Source organism: Theropithecus gelada, chromosome 3 (assembly GCF_003255815.1).
Source record: "Theropithecus gelada isolate Dixy chromosome 3, Tgel_1.0, whole genome shotgun sequence".
NCBI classification, from domain to species: domain Eukaryota; kingdom Metazoa; phylum Chordata; class Mammalia; order Primates; family Cercopithecidae; genus Theropithecus; species Theropithecus gelada.
The window spans coordinates 92,424,969-92,445,455 of NC_037670.1; the positions used below are offsets into that span (position 1 = coordinate 92,424,969).

Sequence of the window (20,487 nt, forward strand, 5' to 3'; positions counted from 1 at the left end):
CCAAGAAAGGAAAGTGTACACACACTTGTTGAAAAGATGTTCAAAGGCAAGAGTCAGAATATAAATGGCCATAGAATTTAACTACTTAAAACATCACCTTTCATAGGCACTCTAGGTGACCAAGATTTTCCTATAACGAATTTTTACCTGCTCATAGGTAGCTGTGTTAGTATTATCAAAAGCTACTTGATTAGAGGAAGAGAATGGGCCAAGATTTAGTCAAAAGAGAAAGGACATTATCATCTGGGAGTGGAGAACAGAAAACTCCTCTTCTTAAGGAATTTTGAGGTAGTAATTTTGATGGCTTCTCCATCCCTGAATTTTTTTGTTATTATTTAATACTTGCAATTAAGTCATGGCATTGTGCAGTGTTTTAGGGATAGGGCACCTGCATATGTTCCTGTTGTAGAATAACAGCACAACCTGACATAAGACAGAACTTAACAGCAGTGCTATCAAATGGAACAGGCAGGGTGCAGCAGGCAGCAGATAACAGGACGATGTCACCTCAAGGGAGAGTGGGAGGGCCAGAGAAAACTTCCTTAAGGAATTTCCCGGGCCATTTTATTACATGATTGCATCTTTATTCTGTCTGGTTCCCAAATATACATCATCTGTTAAAAACCACACAGTATTGTTAGGTTACTACTGAGAGTCAGCCCAGGCAGCCAGATCAATAAAAACTGGCCAAACGGCAGCAAACCTGTTCAAAGACATGAAATTATCTGCCAATATCCAACTCCTAGGTCTAAACTTTGATGTCTGAGCCCCTCTGTTTCCTACTTAGCTTTCCCTTGGACCTCAGACCTCTTTTGTCTTCTAACACTTAATACCTTTCAGGTTCAACGCTGCCATATCTACTAAGACCCGCAAGCTGCCTTTCAAAATGTACAACCAATTTATATTTGAATGGGAAATACAGGAGCTACAAACTCACCATGACTGAGGGAACAGGATGTCTCTTCACCTTGTCAGACCCACATTGCATATCCATTGATTATGCAGAGACAGCTAAGTTAATCTGTTTCTTCTGGCCTGGAAGGCTCTGCACTATTCCCAAACAAATGACAACCAAACTCCAAACTTTGTATTTCTAGGTTTCTGTGATCTCACATGCAGTGTGAGTATCTGTGGCCATTGATTCCTTGGCTCCTGAACAACCCTAAAGAGCCTGGATTCCCACCACCTTTCACTTTTGCACACCAACAACTCAGAAAAAAATTTTTAAAAAATGAATGAAAAATCTTTTACCAAATGTGCCATGGGTATAGAAGTTGTTGGTAAAGCCCTCTCAGATTCTGTAATTTCCAGTCAGCCTCCCAGTGTTTATGTGGCACCTCTTGTGATCTTTTGGATGGAAGAGTCTACTGTATATCTAGGCAACATCCAACAACCTGGTCTCGTGTAACCAACTCATTTAGACCATCCTGGACCACTTACTGTACAGCATCCTCAGAGGCCTAGAAAGGTGAGTTTGCCCTTTTAAGGGTAATGTTTTTGGGAATCCAAATTCCACCTAGGAAATTCATGTATAAGAGTGCCACTAGGCTGGAGAGGTAAGCTCCAAAACATTGAGGTAATTCAATATTTCTTTGGACTTTCAGGGTATTTAGTTCCTTGATTGTCAATGAAGAGCCCTAACAAAGATCCTCAAGTGGACTGATCAGTTAGTGGGTCCTCTGACACTAGGGCAGCTTTATATTGTACAATTTGGAGGCCAATTCTGGCGTCCTCTGGAGCTTGATGTTCTTTTGTATCATGCTAGAAGCATCTAGTTTGTTCAAAGGGCCAAGAATACTTTGGTTCTGCATGTGGGCTTTTTTTTTTTTTTTTCTTAAGATTAATCCCAAAGGAGTTGAAAATTATGCAGTATAGGAGAAAATATCATATACCATCTGGGCAGTCTTTGAGAAGTTTGCCCTGTGAGAAGGAGGAGTGTAACATCCAGTGATCGTTCTGGCTGACCCAACATTTCTACCCCCCCAGTAGAAAGCAGTCAGAAGTAACATATCTTTTTATTTTTACCTCAAACATATCCCTAGGAGGCAGAATTTGTCCAAAAAGCCCTGATGTCTGACTTCATAATGCCCAAAAGTCAATCTCTGCCCAGACAAGTCTATAACCAGATAATCCATCCTCAAGCAACAGTGAGTTCTGGCATCAGTGCTATGCTGACCCCCAAGTAGCCAACTGTCAGCCCCAGACAGCCCTAGAAGGGTGGTCTAGGCCCAATCTCCAGTTGGCTATGCTGTCTTAAGTGGGCCACAGGCACGTGCTGAAGATCCCCCTTCCCTTCTGCCATGTGATCACAATCCCATCAGATGTTACAAAGTATCATGTGGCCTTGGACACCTTCTTCACAAGGCATCAAACATGCTATATCTTCTAAACTAAAGACTGGTAGTAATGCCATTTAGTTCTCATATTTTCAGTATCAACCTGAGGTCAGGCTCTCTGATTATATACATTGGCCCTCACCTTAGGGCCCTTGTTCTAGCTGGTAGTGACTGACACGCTCAACAAAAGGGACCTTTTTAACCAAAACCAAGGATGCCTGAAAGTGACTCCCTTCTTCAATGTTTCTTTTCTTTTCTCAGTGCTGCCACTGTCCAGATGAATTTTCTTGGAAATTGGGCCCCATCTGTCATTTCTAGAGCATTTTATTTTGCACTTCATGATCCACTTGTCTTCAATTCCCCATAAAAATCCAAACCAAATGCACAAAAAGACAATGGAGCAATACCTTGGGAGGTATGGTTTGTACTAAGAAAGAGACCAGCCAGTCATTTTGCTGCCAACAATACAGTTCAGATACAATAGTGTCTTTGTTTCCAACTAGAACAGCCAGTTCTACAGCAAGTCCTGGCTACCCCAAAACTTCTTTGCATCCTTTGTTCTATTGCAGTCAATGAATACCTTACATGACTAAGCCTACCCAGCCTGGCCTCTTTGCACCTCTCCAGCAGGCAATTAGAGAAGACATTCCCTATTTGATACTCCTTAATATAAATCCTGTCAATCCAGTCCTTGTAGAATTTTGAATTTTCCTTTTAATTATTTTCTTTGTTTGACCTCATAATATTCTAATGATCCTTTAAAGCATAGTGGTAATCCCTCATTCCATAAGGAGGAAGCTTTTCACCCAGCCCCCTTCCCTACCTAGTACCTGTAACGGTTACTAAGAAATTATCCTAAATATATGGTCCTTACTAAAATCAGAAAAAAAAAAAAAATGCTTTTACCTGGGAAGCTGTTTGTTGTTCAATTCCAAGGAAAGAACCCTTGTACCACATGTACACATGAAACAGCAGTACTTTTAACTGTGGCTTCATTTACTATTGGCAGATCTTGAAATATCAACCCGTTTTATCCTAAAAGGAAGTTGAGTCCAAAACCATGGAAAACACCAAAACATTCCTGGCCCAAATCCACCGCACATCTCACATACCTAATAAGATATATTTGGTACAATTTTTCAGAGCTGGAATATTTCTAGCTTTTCATCCTCCTGTCTTCATCAGCAGTCCTTCTCTCCACTTCCAAACTTGGTCTCTTCCATGAACTTTGACTTGAACTAGCCCTTGACAGCTACTCTGCTTTCTTACCTTGTACTATCACGAGACTGTACAATTTTTGGCAATCCTCTAGAATAAACAAACTATACCAACATTTATCTGGAATAGCAACAGATTCTGTCCTTAACAAATGTAACAGTATTTGTTGATTACAAAAAAAAGCAAAACAACAATAAAATACCTGGCAGAGACAGCGCACGCCTAAAACCATTCCAGCAGTGATGGTTGGCTCGCTGATGAGGTCAGCATGAAAGGCCACTTTATAAGACCTTATATGCTGCTTTATAAAATGAACTTTTATATTTTATTTTATTTTATTTTAGACAAAGTCTCACTTTTTCTCTCCTAGGCTGGAGTACAGTGGCGTGATCTCGGCTCACTGCAACCTCGGCCTTCTGGGTTCGGGCGATTCTCCTGCCTCAGCCTCCTGAGTAGCTGGGATTACAGGTGCCCGCCACCATGCCTGGCTAATTTTTGTATTTTTAGTAGAGACGGGGTTTCACCATATTGGCCAGGCTGGTCTCGAACTCCTAACTTCAGGTGATCCACCCACCTTGGTCTCCAAAGTGCTGTTATTACAGGTGTGAGCCACTGCTCTTGGCCTAAAAATGAACATTTAGTACTTTGGATAATAGCACTCAAAATAGAAGCATCTTTAAAAATCATCTTAAAAGTATATATCTGATAAGAACACTTTAACAATGCAATTTTAAGTTAATAATCTTATTTTTGTTTCCTGAACTAATATTAGTTAAGGACTTTTTTCAATAACTGCAGGAAGATAATTTAAATATATCTGTTTAATATTAGTAGCTTCCTAGCAAGAGTTGATCTTAGCACTTTTGTTTAAAGTTGGGTCTGTTTTAATTAAATTATAAAATCCCAATGGAAATCATTCTGACTTTCAATACATTTTTTTGGTGTGTAAATCAAATAATTTACTTAAAACTGTGAAAGATGAAATAAGGTTACATTAAGATTGACTTTAAGTTGAAAAATAGTCCTTTTACTCCATGAATGTAGTATGGCACTGCTTTTTCTATATAGTCATTCATTTATAGATATTAAATATCAAATACATGCTAGCTGAATAATTTGACCAAATTAGGTCATTCGCATCAGTAAAATGTTCTTTCCTAAGTTTTTTTTTTTTTTTTTTTTTTTTTTTTTTTGAGATGAAGTCTCGCTCCGTTGCCAGGTTGGAGTACAATGGCGCAATCTCAGCTCACTGCAACCTCTACCTCACGGGTTCAAACAACTCTCCTGCCTCAGCCTCCTGAGTAGCTGGGATTATAGGTGTGCACAACCACACAGCTAATTTTTGTATTTTTAGTGGAGACAGGGTTTCACCATGTTGGCCAGGCTGGTCTCAAACTCCTGACCTCGTGATCCGCCCACCTCTGCCTCTAAAAGTGCTGGGATTACAGGTGTGAGCCACTGTGCTCGGCCTTCTAAAATATTTTTTAAAATAATAGTGGGAAATAAGTAAAACTAAATTAACACTATGCATACATTTGATTCTCATTATAACATGATTTGCAAGAGAGTAAAATTTTGTATAATCTGTACACATCTCGAAGATTACCAAAAGGGATTTAGTTACTAAAATATAAAGGCACTTTGACATGAGGTAGTCAAGACTACCAGACTACCTTATGCAATGGTCTCTGGTGCTTTCTTTGTCTCCTCCCAAATAATATTTATTTGTTTGTTATTTATGTATCTATTTTTGAGATGCAGTCTCGCTCTGTTGCCCAGGCTCTGTTGCCCAGGCTGGAGTGCCGTGGCATGATCTAGGCTCACTGCAACCTCCTGGGATCCAGCAATTCTTGTGCCTCAGTCTGTCAAGAATCTGGGACTACAGGTGCGCACTGCCATGCCCGGCCAATTTTTGTATTTTTAGTAAAGATGGGGTTTCACCATGTTGGCCAGGCTGGTCTCGAACTCCTGACATCAAGTGATCCTCCCACCTCAGCCTCCCAAAGTGATGGGATTACAGGTGTGAGCCACTGCACCCGGCCGGCAGTAATATTTAAACTAGTAGACAAGTCTGCCCCTAACTTTGTCAGGGCCAACAGCAAGAGCACAAATAGCAGTGAGCATACCAGACTAAATATTTAACAGCTACAAACCAGGCAAAGAAACCCACAGGTGAAACAAGTTCTATCTTCCTTCCTTGATAAATATATATGCATAATGACCTGGAAGGCTAGGTCTGAATTTGGAATATTCACCTTCAGATTTCTGATTAGGAACTGGGCAGTGTGTGAAGTGTTGCCTCTCCAGCCATGATCTTCCCCTCTTTTCTCCCACCTGTAGATTTGTTCTGCAGCACAGGTAGCCTGTCGTTTACCTACATGCATACTTCAGCTCGCATGTCCAAGCTCTTTTTACTTCTCCTGTGTCAGTGTCCTTGGCCATCTTCACCTAGGATTTGGCACAGGGGTGACTCAGTTTACCTCCAGATGGCAGGCCATAAAAGTAGCCTGAGGCTGTTTAGGCTAAGAATTCTGGAGATGATCTAGAGGGGGTAACAGATGCTACTTGAGCAAGCCCCATGGACTCCCTGCCCATGGTTGAGGTCATGGTCTGAGGATGGCTAGAGCTGAACCTTCCAAGGTTCAAGGTAGGGACTCCTCTCACCTTTGAAAAGCAATCTATATGTCTATCATTATGATTCAGAATGCTGACTCAAACCACACAGATCAGAATTCTGGGACCATTATTTATTAGTTAAGAGATCTTGAAGAAGTTATTCAATGCCTCTTTAATTAGTTTGCTTACCTATACAATGGGAATAACAGTATATAACTAAGAGGGTTGTAAGCATTAAATAATATATTTTCATATACTGTGTCTAGGAGGGTGCCTGGCCTACAGTAAATAATACACAAAACTTAACTATTGTTATTTTTTAACTCCAGAACTCAGTATAGTGCCTGTCATAAAGCTGTACGTGCTTTAAGAAAGTCTAAATGAATAGTAATTAAAGCAGTTAGAATAGCTTGGGTTTTTTATTAATTTTTAAAGTACTTAGTTGAAAACTACTACAAATTCCAGTTTTCATAATCTAAATCAAAATCAATTTTAAAGTTGATACCAAGGGTAAAGAATTAGGATCACTTTTTATATTTTATTATCAACAATAGAAATAATTGTCACAGAAAGTTTGAAAACAAGACAGACTTTGAAAAATAAGATTAAAGAGTACTAAGTCTCAGCTTTTAATCTTTGCTAATGATTTGCCCAGAAGGTCAAGAGACTGCTTTCTGGTATGGGCTGGGAAAACAGAAACAAGTGTCCTTTATGGTGTAACCCACTTTTAAAAGAAAACTTTATTTCTCTAAGTTCAAATTCTAGTGAGGCTTAGAACTGATTAGGGAGAATTTGCTTAGCTGCCCAATTTTAGATCGCTCACTATTATCCTCAAGTTATCCATGGGGTCATTTACTCCAGATACTTTGTGAAGACCTACTGTGTACCAAGCACTGGACACACAAAAATATAAGCAGCTTCTCCCCTCAAGGAGGTCACACGTGGGTGTGTCCATAGCAACGCTGGGAGGAAGTTGTATGAGGAGCCTGAAGACAATGGGGGAGCTAGGGAAAAGTTCTGAGTAGAAAGGGTGGACAAAGGTTTGAAATGATGAAGACTGCTTAGGAAGCTCATATTATGAAGCACAATTCAGGCTTTCTCTACTACGTTCAAATCCCATCTCTCCTACTTACTAGATAGGTGACATTGGGCAAGTTACTTATCCCCTCTGCTCCTGCTTCTTTGCTTCAAAAATAGGGACCTCTCTCACAGTGTTATTACGAAGACTGGACAAGAAAATGGAGTTTGGTTTTGAATGCGTTAGGGTTTTTGCCTTTAGGCATGTAGTGGAGACGTGGTTCACACAATTGCTGCACCTTCTGGAGATCAGGTAACAGGTCAGGATTAGAGATAAATACTCTGGAGGTGTCAGTGTAGAAATGGTATTTAAGACCCAAGACTGGGCCGGGCGTGGTGTCTCACGCCCGTAATCCCAGCACTTTGGAAGGCCGAGGCAGGCAGATCCCGAAGTCAGGAGATCAAGACCATCCTGGCTAACACGGTGAAACCCCGTCTCTACTAAAAATACAAAAAATTAGCCGGGTGTCGTGGCGGGCGCCTGCAGTCCCAGCTACTTGGGAGGCTGAGGCAGGAGAATGGTCTGAACCCGGGAGGCAGAGCTTGCAGTGAGCCTTCTCAAAAAAAAAAAGAAAGAAAAAAAAAGACCCAAGACTAGATCAGAGAAGTTCTTAGAAGTGAGTTCTGAACCACTCCTACATTTGGAGGTTAAGAAATGAGGAAGAATCAACATCAGAGGTGGAGAAGGAGCTTAAACCAAGAGAGTGTGGGTCCAAGAAGCCAACAAAACTATTTCCAAGGAGGGCAAGGTCAACAGTGTCAAGTCACCAACAGATGATACATCAAGCAGGATGGAGATTAAGAATTGGACATCAGATCTGGCAATGTGGAGGTTACCCTGATCTTATGAGAGTGGACTGCAGAGATGATAAAGAAAGCCTGCTCACAATAGATTCAAAGAGAAGATGAGGAGAAGAATCGGAGACAAGAGTTATGGACAACTCTTTCAAGGACTTATAGCAAAAAGAGAGTGAAAAATAAGAGATAAAAAGATTTTGCCACATATATGGATATTGCTTTAAATTATACAGTAGATAGGAGAAAAGCTAATCATGCAAGGATGGGTGGATCCTTAAAACTGAAACTTTATAAGGTGTACCTGCTGTGATTTCATTGGAGTAAAACAATTAACATTTCTCTGGGGAAGCAGATTTACTCATGTTGTTTTTCCCTCCTCATACACATGCATATCAAAAGGCTATTATGTATCCATACTTTCTAAATAAAAATATTTTTAATGGAACTATAATAGAACTATTGAAAAGTAAATGGTTGAAACTGTGTCTTTGCCATTCCTTGTGTCCTTCTCTTCTGCAATTGCTCCCTTTAAACATTGTGACCATTCTTGTTGCCCTAAGTTTCAGTTTTTTAAAAAATTCATCTTTAAGATTAGTTACAGTGTGTTCCTCCTCCCATAAAATTTTTATTTACTGAAATATTTTAAAATAAAATGACATGAAAAATTTCTTTCAAAATATTTAGTTGGGAGAAGGGGATGAATTGGGTACTGGTAGGAGATGACAGAAGTTGGCTTTGAGTTGATGGTTAGTGAAGCTGAGTGATGAGTATATAGCGGTCCCTTGTACCATTCTCTCTAATTCTGTATGCATTTGAAAATTTCCATTATACCATGTTAAAAACTTTAAAAAATCATAGGGTTAATACCATGTTTAACCAAAAAGAATCCATTACGTAGTGAGATTTCAGATAATTTGGTAACAAGAGAATAAGTTATTTTGGGGCACAGGAATTTTTCTGGAATTTTCCAAACCATATCAGCTACTTTGCTGTCAGCTTAGAGGTCAAACATGTATGATTTTTAATTTATCAGAAAGTGTCTCCATTGCTTCAAGATGAATTAATTTGGGTGCTTATTATGCAAATAATTTAGAAGGATGAATTTTTTGTTAATTATACCTTGGTTCTTTTAAATATCCAATCACTTTAGGTAAGCATAAAGAATTCTGGGAACACTTATGCTATGCAACGTTTTGAGGGGAAGTAATGCTACGGTCACAGAATAATGTTAATCTAGTTGGTTGTTGTTGAAAAGAATAAATAATTGATAGTTGAATTAACAGAAGGTGAAATTTCATTATAATAATAGTTACTACTTTTTAAAAAGAAACTGTGATATCTGAAATTTGTTACACTTATATTGCTATATAAAAATGTAGGTAATGAAAGTTATTTATCTTTTAAAATAAGTAAATGTGGAAACAATGTGCTACATTAACTCTTCAAATATTAATCACTAGATATACTTTATGTTTTCTGGTTATTTATTAACCATTTTATAGTGCTATTATTTCTCTAGCTATGGGTAATTTCCACCAGAGATAGTTAAAAAACAAACTGCAATAATTTTTTCTACATCAGAAATCTTTGGATTTGATTAATAACATCCCCCACTGCTCACTATATATTTGTTATTAAAAATAAACTATGTGTTCGAGACCTATAAATTCTGCTTTAAAAATTAAACTCAAAGTTATGCTGGTCTTATGCAGCTTCTGGTCTCTTTTGTATGGCTTTATTGCCCTCAACATTTTCCTGGTGTAAACTACTGAGCAAGGGAACAAGATTTCCTTTGTAACTGATACCTAAATTTCTATTCTGCTTTAAGCATCTAATTTGCACTGTAAAGACATATAATTTGAGACTTGTAGCTATATCACAAAAGTACAGCAGTTTATGCTGATCTCTAATTTTCTGAGTTATGCTGGCTATAATTTACATTTTTTGCATGTTTTTAACTGCCATGCAAATCAGTATACATCAGAAACCTTTGTATATTGACAGAGACTGGGAAAAGGATGCCTTGTTCTGATTTCAGATAAGCATTCCCTTTTCAGGTCTGCAGGTGCAAGGAGGCCCATTCATAATATTTCCTTCAAATCAGTTTTAGACGCTGGGTAGAAATACAATGCTTTTTCACAAGAGCCTGACTAATGTTTTTAGGCACAGTTAATGTTTTTTTAAAAATGTACTATAAATAGTAAATTTTAGAGGCAAGTGAGACTTTTTCCTTTGCCTATACATTGGGAACAAAATATACTGTTATAACACAAATTTTGGTCATTTTACTAGTGTGTGTGTGTGTTTACTAAATCTAGAAAAGGACTTTATTACTTATTGAAACAGGATGAAATTATGCTTAGTGGAAAATTTGCTGCAATAAATGCATGCTTCTTCCATTTAAGAGATAACTGATAATGAATGTTACTTTTTCCTTTGCCTTTTCACTATTTTGAAATCAACAAACAAGCCAAAAAATAACCACAAGATCAAGAGATTTACTCTAATTTCTCCGTTTCAGATAACTGAGCAAATCTCCCTGAAACAAATATTAGAAAACTATATATGCAACAATTTACTAAAGACAGCTGGATGTTTCCAAATGTTTTTATATATATATATAGAGAGAGAGAGAGAGCCTACTTATAAGGTTATGACTTGGCTGTTTTAATTAGCTTCAGGCAAAAACTTGGCGCATCAAAGTATAGGAGTAAATTTTAACCTACAAAACAATTACAACTATTAATTCAACTCTCCTTGAGCCCGAGAGGTCAGAGAAAGGATCTAATATAATTTAAGGACTTGGTGACCAAACAGAGAAAAAGTGAAATTAAAAAAAAAAAAAAAGAAGAAAGTATGACAATAGTCACTGCATTGGCAAAAATAAATGTTGGGTCTATATTGAAAACCATTAAGAACTCATTCTAAACTCATGATTCGTCCTATTACTTAGTTGTATAATTTTCCAACAATCCAATCCGGTATACCACCTTACATTTGATTTTGTCTCATAAATCAAAAGTCCTGAAACACCTTCTCATGTACTATTTGACTTGAACTTCCCTTTGTGATTTAGAGAAGGCAGGTATTATTAACCTCGTTTTACAGATGAGGACAATGAATTTCATAAAGAGTTAACCTCTCCACATCAAGGTAGCTCTGACATAAATGGTTTGCCTGGACAGAAGGCTGTCAATCCTGGTCCAGAGTTCTTTCTGCTTCTCTGTATCAGAGATGGATCTCTGTGAGGGATCAATTAGATAGTATTTTTTTTAAGCTGAAAGGATGGTGACTTAAAGCATGAATATCCCTCCAGTGTGGGTGATTCATTCAGATTGAGCACTAATGATAGTAGAAACTCGTATGCTGTCCTTTTCTGGACTCAAAAATTGAAGACTACTCCCATTATAACCAACTTATCTACAGCCTCGAGTTAAAGGCAAGTTAGTCGTTAGTGGACCCAAATGTTAGAAAGATGGGGAGAATATTCTATACAGACGATGCCCTTAAGAATGGACCAGGGCCCCTAAATGACTTCTGTAAACAGGACACCCTGTCTTCCAAAATTCCTTTCTGTTAGGGCTTCCTCAACACCTAGGAGTAACACACAGTGCCTCCTCTGATAATTAGTCCTTGCTGTCGCTCCAGGGCAGAAATGCTTGACACCTGGCCTAGAGGCCATCTGTGCTAGAGGACGCTGCCACGCACTCGCCCTCTTGAAGTTCTCTGATGACCGCAACTTACCTGGCCGGGATGCTCTGGCTGGGCAGCTCTTCGTGCCAGCCCAAGACCTTTGAGGAAAAGAAGAAAACAAAACAAAACAAAACAACTTACCCCCTTGGCCCAGTCCAAGAACAAGTGAAAGTACCCAGGCTGCCCAGAGGAACGAGGCGGGACCTCGCCGGTCGTTTTGCAGGCAGACAAATGCAGCGGTAAAAAAAGCCAGGGCCGAGCCGCACATAATGCAAAACAGCCCGCCCCGCGCCCGCCGCCTGGCTGCTTTCCGGACGCGCGCTCGCGCCTCCCGGGCGCACCTCGGGGCCCGCGGGCCGAGTGTCGCTAGGACGTTTTCCGCAGGCCTAGCAGGCTGACCCCGCGGCTCGGAGCAAGCGGTGCAGGTAAGCGGGCCCGGGCACCGCTCGGCATCTCAGGGCCCCTGCGGCCCTCCCGGCTTGGCACGGTGGGTCCCGCGGTCTCCGCGAGAAGCACCTCCTTCGACGGCCAAGGGCCCCGGCGGCGATTGGAGAGAGGGCTCTGCAAGGGCTCCGCAGCCTGGTCCGGGACAAAGAAAAGAGCTTTTGTTTCTCTCCAGCCGGTGGGGCTTCTGCTGCATAAATCAGCTTAGCGAAGAGCCAAACACAATCAAACCCAAACAAAGCCCGAAGCTGGGGGGGAAACCACCCTAATGTACATTCACTGGGTGATGCTGGATCTGTGGGAGGGGACGCCGGCGAGGTCGAGGGGAAAAAAGTCGATGGCGCATCAATCAGCGCAGTTTCTTCCACAGGTGGGCAGGGAGGCCAACTTCACTAGCTGCAGCTTTGCAGCCTTGCCTGCGGAGCAGCGGGCAAAGACAAGTCGGCAGCGTCCTGGCTGGCGAGGGAGGAAGCTCGGGATGCCAGCAACAGGGGGAGGCGACTCTGGGAGCTCCCTAGAAGCACCCGCCGACTCCCGCAGGCACAGAGCGAGGCATCGCCGCTCCCTGCGTGGCGGGGAGTGGGGCCCGCGGCTGCGAGCGCAGGAGGGGAGGTTCCGCTGGGTGCCGGAGCCCGGCTACGCGGGGCGGGGGCTGCGTGCCCTTGTCCTTTCGGCCCCAGTGCGCGGCTCAGGCGTCCCGCAGTCCAGAGCCCGAGTTGCTGGCGCGCTCTGGGGTGCACACGGCGAGGATGCGAGAGAGGCGAGGGCGGCGATGGGCGGGAGAGGGGTGGTCCTGCTCTGGCCCCCCGGGGGGCTTCAGACCTGCGGGTAGCCCGGTACACTCAGGGCAGAGAGTTGCTAGGAAACCTCCCCACGCTACCGGAGCGCCTCGGCTTGGCTGCCCGCAGGCGCGGCTGCAGCCCGGGCAGGAGCAGCAGTAACAGCTCGGAGCAGCGTGGGCGGGACATTGGTGAGGCATGAAGTCACCACGGCCCACACTCGCTCTTTGTTTTGCTCACTCCAGCTCTTTTTTTCCCCCCTTGGCTCTGATAGTTGCCATTCCCATCGTTCACAAGAACTCCTGAAGCGTAGCCGCGCAACAGGAATGGCACGCCTCGTTCCCTTCTCCCTCCTCCCCCGAATCCTTGCACCCCAACGCTCGCGGGGGTGGTGGGAGACTCGCTCAGCGCCAGCAGCAGCTGCGAGCAAACCCCAATCTCTCACCCCCGCGCTGCTCGCCGCTTTGTTCGGAGATACTCACTGCCCCGCAGCTGCTGCATACAAAGTGGAGTCAAGGGACCGCCCCTGCCCCCAACGCCCTCTACTCAGCACTTTGCTTGCAGTTAGGAGCTCGTCCTCTGCCCCACCACAAGGCTGCCCCGGTCTCCCCAGCCTTTGGAGAGTTGGACCAGTCTGCAGGGGCTGTTCCCGGAGCGACTGGCCGAGATTTCTCGCTGCTTCTTCCCTACTCAAAACCTTAACCCTGGGCTGGACAGCCCTGTTTTTCCCCAGCGTCTGGTGGTGGCTCTGGGCTTTTGCAAGTTACAGTGGGTCTTTTGATCTTAAGCGTCACCTTCCCAGTAAACGGAACAAAGAAGTTACAGACAGCAGCTAAGTGGGGAGAGGGGAGCTAAGGAGAGAAGGTGGGAGGCGTTTCTGCCTGCTTGCAGCTCAGAAATTTAGGTGCAAGTAGGATGCGGGTGTTATGCTGGGCAACTGTCCGGGAAGCAGCGCGCCTCCTCGGGTCCTGTCATTACCACGCTAAGTCGAGGGAGGGAACTCAGTCCCCCGCATTGGAAACGAGGCAGTGTTTCCAGTTCAACACTGTGATGGTTCTCTTTTCCCTCTAGGGGCAGGAGTGATTCCCAGCCCAGAAGTTTGACCTCTTATTTTAATACAACACCCGCCTCTTACAGGCAACAGACCAGTCCAGCCAGGTCAAGGTGAAATATGCGGGAGTTTCCCCCCTTCTTATTTAATAGTTTCCGTCTCCTTATTTGTAGTTAAAAAAAAAAAAAAAGGTAGGAGGCGTGCTCTCTCTCTCTTTTTCTTTCTGTTGACTGAGTGAATGGAAAGTACCTGGTTCATAAACCACAACATCGAAACTCCCCCTTTCAGGTGTGGACTGCACAGCGAGGTGCACAGAATCAGTTAAGCAAACCAGGAACCCAGCTAGAAAATTAAACGCGCCCTGGATCTACAAAGCAGGTCCCTTCGAGAGACCAAAGCCGTGATCCCAACCTTAGCAACATAATTCTACTACAGGTGATGTACTCTAAATAAACAGAAATAAATCCAGCTCCGCTTTAATTTTTATTTTCTTAGTTCCAAGTTTGAACAGTTATAGTTTTGTTTTTTGGTTGTCCTAAAGGAAAGACCTACACATTAGTTAGGAAGGGTGTGAGGACTTGAAAATTTGAACACAAAAGTATCATAGTCAATATCTGATTAGCGACTCTTCCATTGGGCAGCCTGTGTGTTTTCCAGGGGTTATGACACAGACCTACTGAATGCAGCCACCCTTGAGATGTGCAGTGCTCCAGTTAAAAAAAAAAAATTAAATCCCTCATTCCTGTAAGGATTGACGTAAAGTGTACGTCAGTACACTTTAAAGTGTCTATCACATCACCATTCCATGATATTCTAAAATACAACTCGTGATGCTGGGTTGTAAGTGGCAGTTACAGTAACAAATAACATATAAATGTATGCAAACAAGAAAGGATGTAACTTTATGAAATTGATGAGGTATGCACTAATTTTTGTAACTCTATATTTTTAGGTGTTGATATATTATATATACTAATCCAGAAAAACCATGTAGCAAGAGGAATAAAATGAAGTTCAGAAATCTGTTTCGGCAAATTTTGAAGCCCTTTAGAAAGAAAGATTTCTACATGTTGTTACGTGAAATTCATGCAAATATATGTCAGGTGCCAGTGCTATGGAGTTGTTGAAGAATAAGCACAATACCATTTATTACCACTTCTCAGTTGTAAAGAAGCTGTAACTCTGGTTGTTGAAATAAAATAAAATGAAACATCCTAGATGTGAGACTGACCCCTGCCAGTTATTTACAAAAAAGTTATCTGCACATTTTGGGCTGTAAACATAAAAGTTAATTCTCCTGAAAGACTGCAAATCATCTTTAGGGTTTTCTTAAAGTAAATACAACTAGTGACCCAGGAACAAAAAGTTTACTTGTTTCCAATAAATGTCACTGATCACCACAACTCATCCTTTTTCCTATAAGGAAATGTACAGCACATTTTAAAGAAATGCAGTATTGTTATCTTCGTCGTATTACCTGAAGAATTCTAATAAAGGAAAATTGTTTCAGAAGACGGTGACTTACTTAATTTGTTTTTCTATCATGTTCGGCTATCTTGCTTTGAAATTTCTGACAGCTAATTTTTCATCATTTGTGGTAATGAGAGGAAATGAAATTCACAGATAGTCTAAAAATAACATTTTAGTTATTCATTCCAGGCTTCCTATCATTAGAGTCTTTGAGCTGAGTTACTAAAAGGTCATAAAATGAGATGACTTAAATTTCTTCCCTACTCCTTTAACCTTGATTTCTCACTAAGTCAGTTTATGGTAAGAATGAATAAGCTATAGATAGGTAGCAGGAGTGAGGGAGACATTCAGACTGTTTTTTAAGAAAGGATCTTGCTGTCTCACTATGTTGCCCAAACTGGCCTTGACCTCCTGGTTCAAGCTTGAACTCAAGCTATCCTCCCACCTCAACCTTCTGTGTAGCTGGGATTATAGGTGTAAGACACCACATACAGCTGTGGCTATTAACACGTTAACTAGATTTGACCAAATTATTGATCTCACAGTGGCACGTACAGACACATTTGAAATTTAGTGTGTTTAAAATGTTTGAAGTTGGGATCAGAGCCATTCAGTATGTTTTGGGTGGACATTCACAAGTTATCTATGAGCTTGTCTGAGACATCTCAGAAGATGATTAATGGTCAGACCAGTGAGATATATTGTTGTGACTATGACCTCTAGCTTCTTCTAATGATAAAGTACGTAAGTTACTTGAAGATATTTTTCACTGAATTGTTAATAAGACAGTGTTTCTCATACTGTAGACTGAAGACTGCATACAACACAATCCCCCATAGAGTAATTCTGAGTTCTAATTCCTTGTCTCTGTTCCAGGAGATTCTGAATTAGTAGATCTTGTATGGTGCTCGGCAATCTGCATTATACCAAGGCCCTCAAATGGTTTTTATATGCTCTGAAGTTTAAGAACCTCCTACTTTAATGGGTTAATGCAGAGACTTCTTAAAGGCCTCATGAGTGTTTAATAACAAAGATCAGTGTCAGGTGCAAATTCAAAGAAAAATGAACTGCTGGAGCCGATGTCTTTTGCCAAGATAGTTTATGGATGACTCAATCAGTGAGATATTAATGTTTTCTGAAACAAGACTTCCATGATTAAGCTTGGGAAATGCTGAATTAAAGTCAAATTAAATCCTTTACTAGAGGAATTTCCAGAAACTCAATAGACCAGCATGCCATTAGATTCTCCAAAGGAAGAACCCTTTATTCAGAGAACATCTCACAGATTAATCTTCCTTGAAGCATGCTGCAGAGCTAGCCCCATTTTACAAATGTGGAAACTGAGACAAACATTGGCAAAGAAACCAACCTCACTCTTTCTTTCTTTCTTTCTTTCTTTCTTTCTTTCTTTCTTTCTTTCTTTCTTTCTTTCTTTCTTTCTTTCTTTCTTTCTACATGTTGTTACGTACATGTTTTCTTTTCTTTTCTTTTCTTTTCTTTTCTTTTCTTTTCTTTTCTTTTCCAACCTCACTTTTCCAAGGGAATTCGTGAGCAGGCAGAAATCAGAGCTGATACTTCTCAATCATCTCATATTGTCATGACTTTTAGTTTCAAGTAAAGAGTCAGATTGTGGCTATTCTAAGTAAAAAAGGAAATTATTGGCCAGGTGTGGTGGCTCACACCTGTAATCCCAGCACTTTGGGAGACCAAGGCAGGAGAATCACCTGAGGTCAGGAGTTCGAGACCAGCCTGGCCAACATGGCAAAACCCGTCTCTACTAAAAATGTAAAAATTAGCCTGGCATGGTGGCGTATGCCTGCAGTCCCAGCTATGCGGGAGGCTGAGGCATGAGAATTGTTTAAACCCCGGAGGTGGAGGTTGCGATGACCTGAAATTACACCACTGTATACCAGCCTGGGTGACAAAGTGACACTCTGTCTCAAAAAAAAAAAAAAAAAAGGAAATTATTGAAAGAAAATTGGGAGCTCACAGAATCAGCAGGAAGCTGGGAGACTAAGACTAACCAAGGCCAGAAAACACGGAGGCATAAGCAGTAGCAGGAAGTGTCTAACTCTTAAGAACAACTTTTAATCCTCCCTTTGCTTTGGATCACTTGCTCAAGATTCAAAATCCTTGTTGGGAATATCTGATTTTCAGAATTTTCATCACATGCTAGTACACTGGCTTTCTGGGTGTGGGAAAAGGAGAGGAGGGCTCTTGTCTTTGGCTTTCTTGGTAGAAAATATGGGTACTTTTGAATGAAACATTTTATCCATGCATAGTCTAATCCTATACACAGAGCCTGTGTATGGTGTTATCCTTTTATAGCATGCAGGAAACTAATGCTTGCTTAGCCTTTATCTCATCATTAGAAAGATGATGTTTGCCCTGGCTCACCACTTCATCGCACACAACTGGAAGTCTGTGTGCTAGAAGTGCTAGGGAATGAACAAAATTCCCGGGTGCTGTCTTAACTGTGCACCAACCAGATAGGAAGTGAGGTATAAATACCCCAGCTCCCTGTTTCTTGTATGAAGTCACTTTAGGCCTTGTGTTCTACACTATTTTTGAACTAGTTTTTAATTTTCAATCTATCATGGATTGATACTTAAATAACATAAAGTAAAATGAATTACTGGAAAAAATGGGTATCACTAAAATGTCAAATTTCTATAAAAGTTTCTTAGTACTTTTAATTTTTGTACATTCTTTGTCCTGGGCCAGTCTCAAACAGTAGAAGATGTACTAACGCCACACATTACATTAGGAATAATATTTAGCACCATTTTCCGAAGTTCCCCTGTATGACCAAGCTATACTTGGTCACAGTGATATCTGCATTCAAATAGATCCTTCATTGATTGTCTTTCCTTCCTTCATTTCCCTGTGACCCCCCAATATTTCCTGGTGTCAGGGTCTTCTTCTGGATAAAACTAAATTAAGACAAGCAATAAATGTGACTGGAAACTAACCGCTGATGTGCCGCATGTATGAATTTAAATTCTTTTCTTGTCTAGCTATAAGACAACCACAGTGCAAAAAGCACATGGGCTTTGGAGTCTTAAGAAGTAAGTTTGAATCTGCTACCCAGTAGCTGTGGAATCATGGGTAACTTATTTAATTTTCTGCAGCCTCAACTCATTTATGTGATGACTATATTAAAACTATCAAAATTACAAATTAAAATGAAGTATCACTACACTCCTATTAGAACAGCCAAAATCCAAAACACTGGTAATACCAAATGCTGATAAGGACATAGGGCACTCGGAACCATCATCACCGTTGGTGGGAATGCCACTTTGGAAGACAGTTTGGCAGTTTCTCACAAAACTAAATGATCCAGCAATTGTGCTCCTTGGTATTTACCCAAAGGAGTTGAAAACTATGTCTGCCAATTTTATTCGTAATTTCCCAAACTTGGAAGTAACCAAGATGTCCTCTTGGTAAGTAGATAAGTAGATAAGTAGGTAGGTAAGTAGATAAATAAATTGTGGTACATCCAGACAATAGAATATTACTCAGGACTAAAAATAAATGAATTATCAAGCCATGGGATGACTTGAAGGAAACTTAAATGCATATTGCTAAGTGAAGGACACCAACCAAAAAGTCTAAATGTTGTTTGATTCCAACCCTGAGACATTTTGGAAAAGGCAATCTGATGGAGACAGTAAAAAGATAGTGTTTGCCTGGGACTGCGAGAAGGAGAGATGAATAGGTGGAGCATAGAAGATTTCTAGGGCAATGAAACTACTCTGTATGGTACTGCAGTGGTGGAATCATGTCATTATGCATTTGTCAAAACCCATGTAATGTACAATACTGAGTGAACCTTAATGTAAACTGTGGACTCTGGGTGATAATCGTATGTCAATGTTGATTGATCGATTATACCAGATGTGGGATGTTGATAGTGGCTGAGCCCATGTGGGGGCAGGGAGTATATTGGAACTCTGTACTTACCCCTTAATTTTTCTGTGAACTTAAAAGTGCTCTAAAAATTAAAGTCTATAAAATGCAAACACATGCTACACAAAACTACCCAGTAAAATAATTGTAAAAAATCAAAAGAGGTCATGAGCGAAACATGTTAGAATTCATCATATATTATCCCAAGGATTTTTGCAATGGTAATTAGGACTATTTTAATTTCATAATATAAACAACATTGAAAATACATGAATACTTATTTCAAGACTTGCATATTGTCATAAAAATAACATCAAATATCTTTGGTTTTGCTGAATACATAACTTTTCCTTTTCTGGTAACTATACTATTCTTTACCCACATGAATAGATGTAGTGAGCATGTCTTTTTATAGAAGCCTGTAATCCTAGTATTCTTTATGACAATCTAGTTTTATGTCTCCTTAATCAAACAAAATTGTTCCACAATCTTTTTAGTCTGAAGTCATCTCTGTACAGTTTGATATACAACTGTATGAAAGTTTCACTCACTTGCATGTGCCAGAGATACATATATTTAATACTGCCTTTTATTTAAAATTTAACATGTTTACCCTAATATGTAGCTGGGGGGCTAAATGAATATGCAATAAGTATTAAGTATTACTTTATTGCTCAGATTTCTAAATGGACAGCAGTATAAAGGACCAACAGCTGGTTCTCTCAAATAGAGGTATCAGCAGACATTATAAAGACAACATTTCACCATTGACATAGTTCATCTGTTGAGCCACCGTGGAATGTGGACTGATTTGCACATCATTACACAGCTAAAGGCCTTTCTGAACTTCAATAACTCAGAGGGAACCCATGACTAAAATTCTCCCTTTCAGCATTTTCTCATGATCACATAGCCTCTGGAGAGTGAAGTCACTACAAAATTTAAATTATTCTAATCAAATTCACATGGAGTTTTTATACTTGGAATACTGCCATTCTCAGCCCCCTTCTCCAATTTCAAAATTACTTCATGTTTCACCTTGAAGAATGTGACCTTTTAACATAGTGAGGAAACTCTTTGCATGTTACGCACA

General features: G+C 40.7%; 1 protein-coding gene and 1 long non-coding RNA gene across 3 annotated transcripts in view; one reads left to right on the forward strand and one right to left on the reverse strand.

Annotated features, from left to right (window-relative positions):
• The window catches only part of ITGB8 (integrin subunit beta 8), an 84,843-nt gene extending 71,732 nt beyond the window's left edge, over positions 1–13,111 (reverse strand). The window contains exons 1-2 of one of the 2 annotated variants that reach the window (XM_025380647.1): positions 12,255–13,111; positions 11,790–11,836 (exon numbers count right to left, since the gene is read on the reverse strand). Coding sequence is in view for 1 of the 2 variants with exons in the window: in XM_025380646.1 (XP_025236431.1) it covers positions 11,880–12,006 (127 nt within the window). In the remaining variant the exon portion in view is untranslated. Of the gene's footprint in view, positions 1–11,789; positions 11,837–11,879 lie in introns of both variants that reach the window. The other variant, XM_025380646.1, reaches the window with a different exon arrangement.
• LOC112621285 lies at positions 12,051–15,523 on the forward strand. The gene is made up of 4 exons (XR_003118697.1): positions 12,051–12,163; positions 14,033–14,125; positions 14,301–14,447; positions 14,965–15,523. It is a non-coding gene; the product is annotated as an uncharacterized LOC112621285 (long non-coding RNA).
• Positions 15,524–20,487: the final 4,964 nt, after the last annotated feature.